At 36.2% G+C, this 12,432-nt stretch overlaps 1 protein-coding gene across 3 annotated transcripts in view; it reads left to right on the top strand.

Moving 5' to 3' along the window:
• The window catches only part of DNAJC10 (DnaJ heat shock protein family (Hsp40) member C10), a 50,416-nt gene extending 39,026 nt beyond the window's left edge, over positions 1-11,390 (top strand). For all 3 annotated transcript variants that reach the window (XM_051848380.2, XM_051848381.2, XM_070070500.1), the window contains 8 exons: positions 99-200; positions 647-802; positions 2,391-2,524; positions 3,691-3,744; positions 3,998-4,145; positions 6,499-6,618; positions 8,923-9,027; positions 10,822-11,390. In XM_051848380.2, the coding sequence (XP_051704340.1) occupies positions 99-200; positions 647-802; positions 2,391-2,524; positions 3,691-3,744; positions 3,998-4,145; positions 6,499-6,618; positions 8,923-9,027; positions 10,822-10,833 (831 nt within the window). In that variant the 3' untranslated portion in view covers positions 10,834-11,390. The remainder of the gene's footprint in view (positions 1-98; positions 201-646; positions 803-2,390; positions 2,525-3,690; positions 3,745-3,997; positions 4,146-6,498; positions 6,619-8,922; positions 9,028-10,821) is intronic.
• The last annotated feature ends 1,042 nt before the right edge of the window (positions 11,391-12,432 follow it).

Genomic DNA, 12,432 nt, shown 5'->3' with positions numbered 1-12,432 from the left:
AATTACATTGCTGTTACTTAAATGCCCATTGGTTATAAATTTGAAACAAGTCAGTTAAGTAAATTTATAAATGTTTATTAAACTTGTATTCTTTACAGTATAACATTCAGGCTTATCCAACAACAGTGGTATTCAACCAGTCCAACATTCATGAGTATGAAGGACATCATTCTGCGGAACAGATCTTGGAGTTCATAGAGGTATTTTAAGTTGTAGCCTTCGACTAAAAATCTTTCTGTTAAATGTACGCTTTGTATGAGTATTTAATGAGATTTATTCTTTTCACGCCAAACATTTTCTGCCAAGAAAATGACTCGTTTTATTATAAAACTTATCTACATGAGAATAAATCTTGTTTGTTATCTAGTATAAAATGTTGTGTATAGTAGACCCAACTAATTATTGAGCAGATGAAATTGCATTTTCACTTAAAGCTGTTAAACCTCCAGACCCCATTTTCTCTGAAACCAGATGTACCTTGCAAAACTACAGCAACAAGCTTATCTCCTTTGTATCTGACTTTGTATTAAAGTCATGATTAAGTAGTTTCCTTAAGAATCTTTTCACATCTCAAAAACAGGAACTTTCTAAATGACATTTGTGAATTTTTTTTTAACTATTATAATAGAAGCTATGTTCCCTTTAGGATCTTAGGAATCCTTCTGTGATCTCCCTTACACCTACCACTTTCAATGAACTAGTTAAGAAACGAAAATATGATGAAGTTTGGATGGTTGATTTCTATTCTCCATGGTGTCATCCGTGTCAAGTATTAATGCCAGAATGGAAAAGAATGGCTCGGGTATAGTAAACTGGTTTCTTATAAATCTTACCCACTTAATAAGAATGTTTATTTAAGTTCTTTTGGAATCGAGATGAATGAACCCAAAACTAGATTATTACTTGATCTATACCATGTATATTCCAGCTCTATTTCTGTTAAGAAAATTGTATTTTTTAAAAAGAGTCACCTTTTTTGTGCACGTGCAGCTAATATCAGTCCCAAAATCTACTTCATTTTGTTTAAATTTTTTCTACTCCTAATTTATTATCAGTTGGAAAGAAACAGAGCTTCCCATCTGCTGGTTTACTCCCCAAATACCCATGACATTAGGATAGGACTGGGCTAGGCTGAAGCCAGGAACGAGAGTCCCAGTCCCTGCCTCACAGGTGGGTGGCAGGGACCCAAGTGCTGATTGTGAGAAGGCTAGCATCAGGAACTGAAGCCAGGAATCAAACCCAGGTGCCGCAACGTGGGGTGCAGGTGTACCAACCAGAATCTTGACCACAAGGCCAAACACTACTGCTTTGTTTTTAAAACTTAATGATGCCCTTTCTTAGCAATATTCAGGAATTTAAAAAGATAGTGTTGAGTGGCAGGCGTTGTGGCACAGCAGGTTAAGCCACTGCTTGGGATGCCTCTATCCCATATCTGAGTGCCAGTTCAAGTCCCAGCTACTCTGTTTCCAATCCAGTTTCCCACTAATGCATTCTGGGAGGCAGCAGATGATGGCTCAAGTGCTTGGGCCCCTGCCACCCACATGGGAGCCCCAGATGAAGCTCCTGGCTTTGGCCCAGCCCTGGCTGTTGTAGATATTTGGGGAATGAATCAGCTGATGGGAAACATCTCTCTGTGCCTTTCAGGTAGTTGGAAATAAACATTTAAATAAATAAATATTTTTTTAAAAAGGCAGAATTAGAGATCTTCCGTCCACTGGTTCTCTCCCCAAATGGCTGCAAGGCCAAGGTCGGGGCCAGGCTGAAACCAGGATTCTGGAACTCCATCAGGTATCCCACATGGGTATATGGACCCAGGCACTTGGGCTGTCATCATCTTTCCCAGGTGCATCAGCCAGGAGCTGGATTGGAAGCAGAGCAGCTGGTGGCCCAACCTGCTGCACCACAACACCAGCCCCAGAAATAAACATTATTTTAAAGAGGAGCCAACAGGGTTAATTTATTTAAAAACAAAAAATGGCCTTGAGCATTAAAACATTTATATTTGGAAATCATGAATGATTAAAAAAATTTAAATACCAGAATTAAAAGTACAATTAATATTTCATAAAACATTAATTTTATGTTTTTTGTGCTCCTTTTAATAAAATTTTTAAATTAGGGTATGATTAGATAAGGTATCTGTAATGCTTACCTCCATTGAAAAGAGCAGTGCTTGATTTCTAACCCTCTGACTTTTAGAAATATATAACTTTTTCCATGAGTGGATGTAGTCAGTTGTTTAATCTGTAAGAATTATAGTATTAAATTCATTAGTATAAATGGTCTGTGTCAACTCCTTATCTGCTTTCATTTGTTAAAAATCACTAATAAAACCATTTTGTTGATTTTATTCTTCATTTTGATACATTATTGCCTTTTTCTCTTTATAGGCATTAACTGGACTGATCAATGTGGGCAGTATAGATTGCCAGCAGTACCATTCTTTCTGTACTCAAGAAAACGTTCAGAGATACCCTGAGATAAGATTTTTTCCCCAGAAATCAAATAAAGGTTTTCAGTATCAGTAGGTATTCTCTGAAATTTTAAACTATTTAATTGTGCCATTAGCATTTAAATTATCCTAAGTAGAAGTTATTGGGAACCCACCATCTTTAACATAGTATGTTAATGAGCACTTCAGAAGATTAAAAGAGAATCGAGCAATCCCTTGTTCAGGAAGCTTGTAATACAGTCGAGAGGAAAAGCTAATATGATTTAGGTTCAGGTACTGTACTAGGTACTATATTCACATTGTTTCCACTAGTCCTCACATACGCTCTGAAGTAGGAATTGTTACCTTTTGTAAACTGTATTATAGAAAAGTAAACTGATTCTGAGACCTGCTATTACTTTCCCAAGGTGTAGTTGCTAAGGTCTGTCTGTATCCATATGTTTCCACTCTACCATGTGGAATTTCATGGAGAAATTCCAATTAAAGGTAGAGTATGATGAAATTTATTGAAGTAAAAAGGAGCCATAGATTTCAAAGGAATCAAAACTGTGAGAAAAACATGAAAGCCTGTATTTTGAGGTAATTTTTGCTGTGGATCTTAAAAATAGGTAGTAATCTGAGAAACATTAATGACTTACAGGTTCAGAAGATAAAATCTTGGACATTGTAGGTTTTGCAGTTGCCATAGATCTGCAGGTATCCAGCAGACAGCTAGATATCCTGTCTGGCTTTAGCAGAAAAAGACAAGAGGAGAACATACTTGGGAAGCTGTGCCACCAATATTGATAGTCTGCAGACTTCCTGCACCGTCAGGGAGAGTGAGGTGATGGTGTACTTCGATAAGAAGCACTGGGGACAGGCTTTGGTGAACATGTCTGTCTTTAGTCACTACCATGTAGGCAGGCAGAAGGGGCGTAACTAACTCAGGGCAAACACTAACTCTATAGGACAGAACCGACACTGGCACCAATATGCCTCTCCCATCAGCTTGAAGGTCACGTAGCTAGGGTAGCTTTCCAGGTGGGTCTGGGCCACACCTGGGAGCATTACCTAGTTTGCAGAAGGCAGGGGTGGAGGAAAATGTGCCTGGGGCTCCCACCACTTGCCAGCAGTCAGGCTAACTGCATGGGCTAGGCAGGCAGTCTCATGGGATCACCCACATTAGTCAGCCAATCAACTATTTATTTCTTAAATTGCTTATACTAAGATTACAACTTATATATTTTTTCTTCTTTCAGTAGTTACAATGGTTGGAATAGGGATGCTTATTCCCTAAGAATCTGGGGTCTGGGGTGAGTAACCAAAATATATATAATTGTGTGAAGTAGATTTAAAGCTATTTTTATTCTGCCTTTGTCTATAGTTAAATTTACTGTGGGTTATATAATGTTCTAGGATTTTAACTTAGTAAAGGAATATATTTATAAAAAAAGGACATGGCTATTTGTGAAGCCATTTTTAATTCAGAAAACTGTGCAATAATTATATTTTAGATGTTTGCTTTGATTTTGTATAATAATAAATTACTTTGATCACTTGCTACAGATTTTTACCTCAAGTGTCCATAGATTTAACACCTCAAACTTTCAATGAAAAAGTTTTACAAGGGAAAAACCACTGGGTGGTTGATTTCTATGCGCCTTGGTGTGGACCGTGCCAAAATTTTGCTCCAGAGTTTGAGCTCTTGGCTAGGGTAAGTCTGGTCTATCTACTTAAGTTGTAGTCATTGGAATGTGTTAATAATTAGAACTTTGTAAATATAATTGTTTTCATTTTAAAAAACTATTCCATTTGTATAATTATAATCTTTACAGTAGGTTTCTTTCTTATTAAAGCTTTCAGCTAACATCTTTCTCTTGATTAATATCATTGCCCACGTAGCCCGTAGCCATACAAGCCAGAAAGCTTTCCTCTATCTCTGATCTCCTAACTCCTTCACTTATCAGTATTCTGCTGCCCTCCAGGCCAGCAATCACTAGATCCTTTCACTTCTGTCTCCTGAATATTTTTGAAATCTGTCATGTCCTGTCCTCCATGCTAGCCTCTTTATGTGCATGCTACGCCCTCTAACAGGTCCTGCATTTACCTTGATCTTCTGGAGTTTTTCTCCTCATTCTACAGCTTGAAGACACTTGTCCTGTGCCTTCTACCCTTCTCACTTAATCATTGTCACCTAATGTCTTGTATTCTATCACTATACATGTATGATAAGCATTAACGATTTCTTCACACCTCTTTTTCTTCCCTAAGACTTGAGTAAGTCCCCTGCCTTATTCAAGTCAGCCAATGCTTATAAATTTAAACTGAATATATACATTCAGTGCACTCAGTTTTTGGTGTTTCTTTCTTATAACAATGTTGTTAATGACCTAATCCATCCAGACTGATAGACTCCTTGCCTACATAACTCAAGGAACTCTGGCCGTTGGTAGTATAATAGGAATGAGAGAGCATTAGATCTACAAGCCCAAAATAAAAGTAACCATGACAACTTTTCAGCAGAGGGATATCAAATCTCTACAAGCTATGGAAGACAATGTTATTGACTTGTCCTTCAAATAAGAGGTTTTTACTTACTCTGATTTTCCCAGTAACAAAGTATTTTCTCCCTTGTGTACAGAAAACGTACTTACTAACTTTGTAATTCAATGATGTTTTGGGGCCGGCGCCTCGGCTCACTAGGATAATCCTCCACCTTGCGGCGCCGGCACACCGGGTTCTAGTCCCAGTTGGGGTGCCGGATTCTGTCCCACTTGCCCCTCTTCCAGGCCAGCTCTCTGCTGTGGCCAGGAAGGCAGTGGAGGATGGCCCAAGTGCTTGGGCCCTGCACCTCATGGGAGACCAGGATAAGCACCTGGCTTCTGCCATCGGATCAGCACGGTACTCCGGCCGCAGCGCACAAAGTAACGGCGGCCATTGGAGGGTGAACCAACGGCAAAAGGAAGACCTTTCTCTCTGTCTCTCTCTCACTGTCCACTCTGCCTGTCAAAAAAAAAAAAAAAAATGTTTTGAAAATAGGAGATTATTAAATATGGGATGTGACATCTCAAGTGGTAGTTCTACCACTGGCCCCAAAAGAATTTAAGCATGCTGTGCTTGAGGTGCTTATGAGGCAGCTGTCTATGGCAGGCCACTACCCAATTCAGTATGAAATGGAGGAGGAAAGATTAGACTGTCAACAGAGCAGTGTATAAAACATGCTGGGATTTTAAAAGATAATTCTCCCTTTCTCTCTCTCTCTCTCATTGTCCACTCTGCCTGTCAAAAAAAAAAAAAAAAAAAAGATAATTCTCATTAGATGTTATAACTTGAGGAGCAGGAAAAGGAGGAGATGTTTATACTGGAAAAAAGAAAGAACATCCAGAGTGGTGAGAGAATAGTGACAGATGCCAAGAATGGTCAACAGTATCACATGCCCATTAAGCAGACTGAAAAGTGTTCATTTGGGTTAGTCAAGTAGAGATCACTGATGGACACAGGACCATTTCAGTGGAGAAGAGCAGTAAGAACAGAAGACAGACTAACACGTGTTCCCAAATAAGTAGATGATGAGAAAGTGTTGAGAGAATAGAACTATTGCAATCCAGAAAGGAATCATTTTATTCATACATGTATACGCTGAAACAGAGCTAACAGTGAGGAACTGGAGAATATAAGTGGCATAGTGAGCCATCCATTGGACAGAGAATGCTATCTCATTAAAGAGACTTGGGGAAGGATAAAAGATGAAAACAAAAACGTACTTGTCATATGCTAATAAGCAAGATGTGGGTAGCAGGGAGAAGTTGAAAGTTCAGGATACAGCTTCTCAATGTTCTTGGTAAGGCAGGATAGTTTATTTGTTGTACAAGAGCTGGTGCTGGCAATTAGGATCCTAAGGACCAGAAAAATTTACAGTCTTGTTGAGGATTAAATCAAGTTTTTTTAGATAGCAAATCCTTAATATGAGTGAAAAGATGGGAAATATTTCAAATCATACTGCTTAGTGGTTGCCAAAACAGTTAATACCAAAGAGAAAATAACAGATCGCATTTTCCTTGTTTCAGTTGATTAAAGGAAAGGTGAAAGCTGGAAAGGTAGACTGTCAGGCTTATGCTCAGACGTGCCAGAAAGCGGGTATCAAAGCTTATCCAACTGTGAAGCTTTATCTCTATGACAGAACAAAGGTAAGTACAGGCTTTGCTCATCTTCCTTCCTCAAAGGCAGATTGCTTTCATTCTCAGAAATGTTCCCTAGTTTCTTTTCCCTTTATCATTTCTGTATTATTGCATATTACTGAAACAAGCATCTTTTTATCCACATCTGTATCCCAAGTCATCATGTTTTTCTATCTCACAATTGATGTGATTTCATTCGCCTTAAATATTTTTATTCTTATGAATAGTTATACTCCTAGAAAGAAACAAAATATTAATAGTGGTTATCTTTAGCTAGTGGAATACAGGTAATTATTTTTTGTGAAGTTTTACATTTCCCACTTTTTTACTGAATGAATATGTATTACTTTTGAAGTAACCTTTTATCTGAGCATTTAGGTTAAGGAATAGTTATGTAGATTACACAATGGAATTTAGAGTTCCTTGTTTTAGTCATACTTAATTTTGGGTACCACTGACAGTATATATTATTTTCAATTAAGGAAAAAAAAAAAGCCTAGAATTCTACCAGTGGATCTTTACAAAATCCAGGTGATAGCCTGTCCGTGATCACAGATACACAAGCTGCATCTTGCAGTCAGTGTAACTGCAAACTGAAAGTACTCTTGACCTTTGCTGTATTCCCAAGTAAAAGAGGAGGTTTTTGACAGAATTGTGATACAATTTTTTAAATGCATAGGAATAGATTTCACCAAGAATTTTGGTATTTCAGAGAGAATCAAGACTGAGTTGCTTATACTCAATTGGTTTGTAAAATAATAGATTACTATTGGGACATTACAAAAGAATGAGAAAATTATGTGCCTTACAATGTCACTTAATCATTTGCTAGCCAGAAGTAGACTTTTATTGTAGTTTTAATGATCTGTGATTACTTTAAAATTTACTGTATATGAATGAAAAAAACATGCAATTCAAAGGGAGTAGGTAATAGCTGAAACTCGATACCATGGATTGCAGAAGAGATAATAACTAATAAACCCAAAATGATGAAAACAGATTTGAATGCTTATCGTAAGTAAATAGGGCTACTTCTGTGACTAGAATAAACTGATGACAATTATTGATACTGTCTTAATGTTGATGTGGTTTGTTGAACAAAAAACAAATAGTAAGACCAATTAATGTCAAGTTTACAGTGGCTGTTGAGGTCACTAAGAACACCATGTAATACATACTACTGTGTTTCTATTCAAAAATGCCTTCCACTACTAAATAAATTTCAAAGTAATGAGCTTCCTTTAGGAGAGAAAATGAACTGTAATAAACTACTTGCTATGTACTCTTGGAGAATATCAAGTTAAGATCTAATGTTATTCATTGGTAGTTATCATACATTGTAAAATAGAGCTAAGATCTCTGCTATGGCCTGGGAGTGCAGTGGAGGATGGCCCAAGTGCTTGGGCTCTGCACCCCATGGGAGACCAGGAGAAGCACCTGGCTCCTGCCTTCGGATCAGCGCGGTGCGCCGGCTGCAGCGCCGGCCATGGCGGCCATTGGAGGGTGAACCAACGGCAAAAGGAAGACCTTTCTCTCTGTCTCTCTTTCACTGTCCACCCTGCCTATCCAAAAAAAAAAAAAAAAAAAAAAAAATAGAGCTAAGAAACATTTCAGAAATCTAGAACTGGCACAGATTTTTCAGTGGAGGTTTTTGATTTGTTAAGACACTACCTCTATGTGAAGGTCAGCGAGTTTATATCAGAAGTCGAATCTTCCTTTAGAATCAATAGCTCTGTTTCTTAGTTTTTTCAGGTAGGATGGTATTAGAGAAGGATCCACATAATGAGTAGTCACAGAACTAACCAAGCTGTTGAAAGGGCTATTTGAAAAAATGATGTTGTCATGTATCCAGAGGGGACCAAAGAACAAAGTTAGGAGCTAGATATCCTTGTCCAGAGTGAAAGACAAGTATGGTATCCAGAAGTCCTGGACAGACAGGGCCGAAGCAGAATAATGATTATAGTAAACTGAAATACCAGTTACACATAGTGAATTTAGGAATTGAGGTTCACACCAAGAATGTGACAACTAGGGCTATGCATTGTATTTCATTATTATAGTTGATCAAGATGTTGTCAATGACTGTATTAGATTAGCATGATTTCAGTCCTCTGCAGACAACTTTTCTCATAAAAGTTAACTGTTTAGAGGCTTTGAGTCAGTAGTGCACTTTTTCCAGCATTATTCCCTTGAATAAACTTTAATTTCAAACACAATTTTGGAAAAAATAACTTTAAAGCATATTGTCAAGTTTCTTAGGTGGAAATACCATGTTTTGATTAAATACTTAAAAATTTTTATTTTCCATTTTAGAGGAATATTTGGGAAGAACAAATACATTCTAGAGATGCAAAAGCAATTGCTACCTTAATAGATGGAAAATTGGAAACTCTCCAAAATCAAGGAAAGCGAGATAAGGTAAGGACTAAGCCAAGCCTCTAGATACTGAAATGCTTAGAAATTTGGACAAAATCATTTAACTATAAAAATAGTGATTGTGGTCCATTACAGATGTTAAAAGCATCACTCATAGTAGCCAAAAAAAAAAAAAAGGAAACCCAAATGTCCATTGACTAATGAAGAAATGTGGTATATTTATACAGTGGAATTTCAGCCTTGAAAAGAAGTAAAGTCCTAAAACACACTCCAGGATGGATGAATGGAGCCAATCACAAAGGCCTTAGATAGTATAATTCCATCTGTGTAAATGCCTGGAATAGATGAATCCAAGGAGACGAAACATTCTAGTGGTAGTCTGGCACTGGGGAAGTGTGAGGGGACTGCTCTTGGGTAACAGATTCTTTTTTGGGTTATAGAAAATACAACTAGATTGTAATGATATTAAACATAACTCTGAATATACTAAAATCCTTTTAAAATAGGAATTTTGTTATATATCTCAAGTTGTTGTTATATATCCCAAGTTGTAAAAAAATAACTATAGTCATATGCTAAATATTGTTCAAATGTAAATGATTCAGGAAACTATACAATATGGAAATTTAGCAATTTATTCCAAGATTGAATTAAGGGGTGGGTGTTGTGGCACAGTGGGTTAAGCCTTTGCCTGTGACACTGGCATCCCATATGGGCAGCAGTTTGAAATTTAATTTAATTTAATTTGGATAAAGATGTGGTACATTATACAGTAGAAAGCTATTCAGTCATAAAAAGATGAAATACTGTCACTTGCGACAATGTGGATGGAATTATGGGCCATTATCTTAAGTGGAATAAGCCAGGCACAGAAGATCATTGTTATTTATATAATCTCACTTATTTATGAATCTAAAAAAATGATCTCATAGAAGTTGATAATAGAATGGTTACCAGAGGCTGTGGGGAGTAGAGAGAAGGGTGTGATAGGTACAAAGTCGTAGTTAGGTAAGATGAAGTTCTATGTTCTGTTGCACAGTAGAGCCTATTTAGATATTAAACAAATACAGTGCATTCATTATTAACTAGGAGAAAGGATTTCAAATGTTTTCACAATAAAGAGATGATCAGTGTTTGAATAGGTAATTTATCCTGATATGAATATTACACAGTATACATATCAAAGCATCACATAGTTCCTATTATTCAGAAAGTTCGTTTTTTCCGTTTTTAAATCAGTGACATTCCATGGTATACTTAGAAATAGACCAGAGTTCATGAATTTGGGGTGCTTTTTGAATGAAATGAAATGCAATTGCTATGAGGTATGTTACATTCTCTCCCTGTAAGGTCAAAGAAGGACAAAATATAGCCCAGCCTCTGATGAGGGCTGGGGAAGTAGTTTTGTAGACAGCCCTGTCTTAGTGTACTGGTTCTGCTATAATCCATGTCAGTTCTACGGAGTCCAGTAGAGTAACTTCACAGCCTGCAGGCTTCAGCAGTATTTTATCCAAGCCTAAAAGATAGGAAAGAAAATTATAAATCTGTATTTTCTTGATTTTGTTTTACTAGTATATTGACTGTTTTCCTCAGTGTATTTAAGTCTTAAACCAGAGTATCATAACTGAAATTAAGTTAAAGAACATACCAAATAGAAATTTGTAAATCTGTAAAACTACAGTTAGTACTGTCTGCTGCAGGGAGCTTAGAACTAGGAGTTATTCCTTCCTTTTCCACTGCTATGGTACAGAAGGTATTTCATGTGGTAATCCACCAAAGAATACTGGTTATTTTTTTAACATTATAAACTGATGCTATGTTGTATTATAATTATAGGATGAACTTTGATATTGAAGATTAAGAAAAACTTGAACAGAAATTCTGATGACATCTGAAGACACCTTTTTGGAATGTTACTACATTCATGGTGGAAATAAACTTTATCTTGGTTTGTAACTACACTCCGAATTCTGTACAACACTGGGAGAAATGGTTTGCAGACTTGTTCTGTAAAGGGCCAGATCATAAGTATTTTAGATTTTACAGACCATTCTTTGTTGTATATTCTCCTTTGTTAGTGGTTTATTTTTTTAACAACCTTTAAAAAATAGAAACCGTTCTTAGCTCAGTGCCATACAAAAACAGGCCCCAGGCCAAATTTAGTCCATTGGCCATAGATTGCTGTCCCCTAGCAATGACATTTTGGGTGTCTGGCTCCACCACAAGCCTTCTCTGCTATTGTCTACATACATGTCTAAGATATACAAAGTGAACTTTTTCACTGGAAGTTTTGTGACTGGCCTAAATTGACTTTCAGTCACCTGTTGTAAAAATTCTGACTATATTTTTTATTTTAAAAATGCTCATGCTGTTACAAAATAAACAGATACATCCATTTCATGCTATATTAACAGAGATTCTTTGTTTTTCTTTCACTTATAAAAGTTTAAGAAATACTGCTAAATTTTCAAGTTGAGTACTTTTTTGCAAGAGTAAATGCATATATGATTGCTGTGTCATTGGAAGTAAATGTAAAGCAGTTAATTGGGCATTGTAGAGTATCACGAATATATCAAACTAGAGTTTATATTTTAAAGATAAATATGTTCACTTATTCTCTGAAATTGCTTTCATAAAAATGTTCCTTATACAATCGTTGGTTTTTGTAGCATCTTTCTAATATTTATATTTTTACCATCCAGACTTTACAGTCCAAGTCCAATAAGACACAGGTAGAAACATAAACCAAAAATAATCTCTCTATTGTTCACATAAGAAAAATAATTTTACAGGATTGTTTCACTGTAGCTTATGACACAGGGGTTATTCCACTTTTAGTTTACTGTGAAAGGCTGCCTTTTTCAGATTAATATTGCATAGTAAGTTATTTTTGTAAAAAAATAAAGTATATACATCTAGGAAGGGGGTTCTAAGCTGTTCAGACTCCAAAAAAATCATAGAAGTATTTCCTTACATTTTAACACAATTGAGAGTAAAATAGTTGTTTAGTACTAATTCAGAGTATTTGGAATGGTAAAAATTCCAGTTCTTCAGTGAATAAAAAAATGATTTTTCTGAAAACTGATTAGAATTATATTTTATGGTCTTTGGAAAAGTTTCAGTTTTTTAAAAAACATCACTATATTCTACATCCACTATTTTGTCATAAAGGTTGTTGTTAATAGCTATATTTTATACAAAAAAGGAAGACATACATTCCTGTCCTCCTTATATTTTTGTTCAGTATATAATCTTAACTCCTTATTTGGGATTCTGCTTTAACATATAGGCACGCAGGAAACAGGCACCACTTCTAACCTTAATTTGCCACCAAGTTTTTAAGGCCTAAAAACTCTTCAGAATGGCTTGTTTCTACAAGAATCTCAAAATAGAATGCCTGAAGAAGTCTATCTTGGTAAATATTTACTAAATTAGCATACTAGTTAC

Source organism: Oryctolagus cuniculus, chromosome 3 (assembly GCF_051225735.1).
Source record: "Oryctolagus cuniculus isolate XC-2025 breed Fujian yellow rabbit chromosome 3, ASM5122573v1, whole genome shotgun sequence".
NCBI classification, from domain to species: Eukaryota; Metazoa; Chordata; class Mammalia; order Lagomorpha; family Leporidae; genus Oryctolagus; species Oryctolagus cuniculus.
The sequence above is the reverse complement of the archived record's forward strand: the minus strand, read 5'-3'. Positions and strand labels throughout refer to the sequence as shown.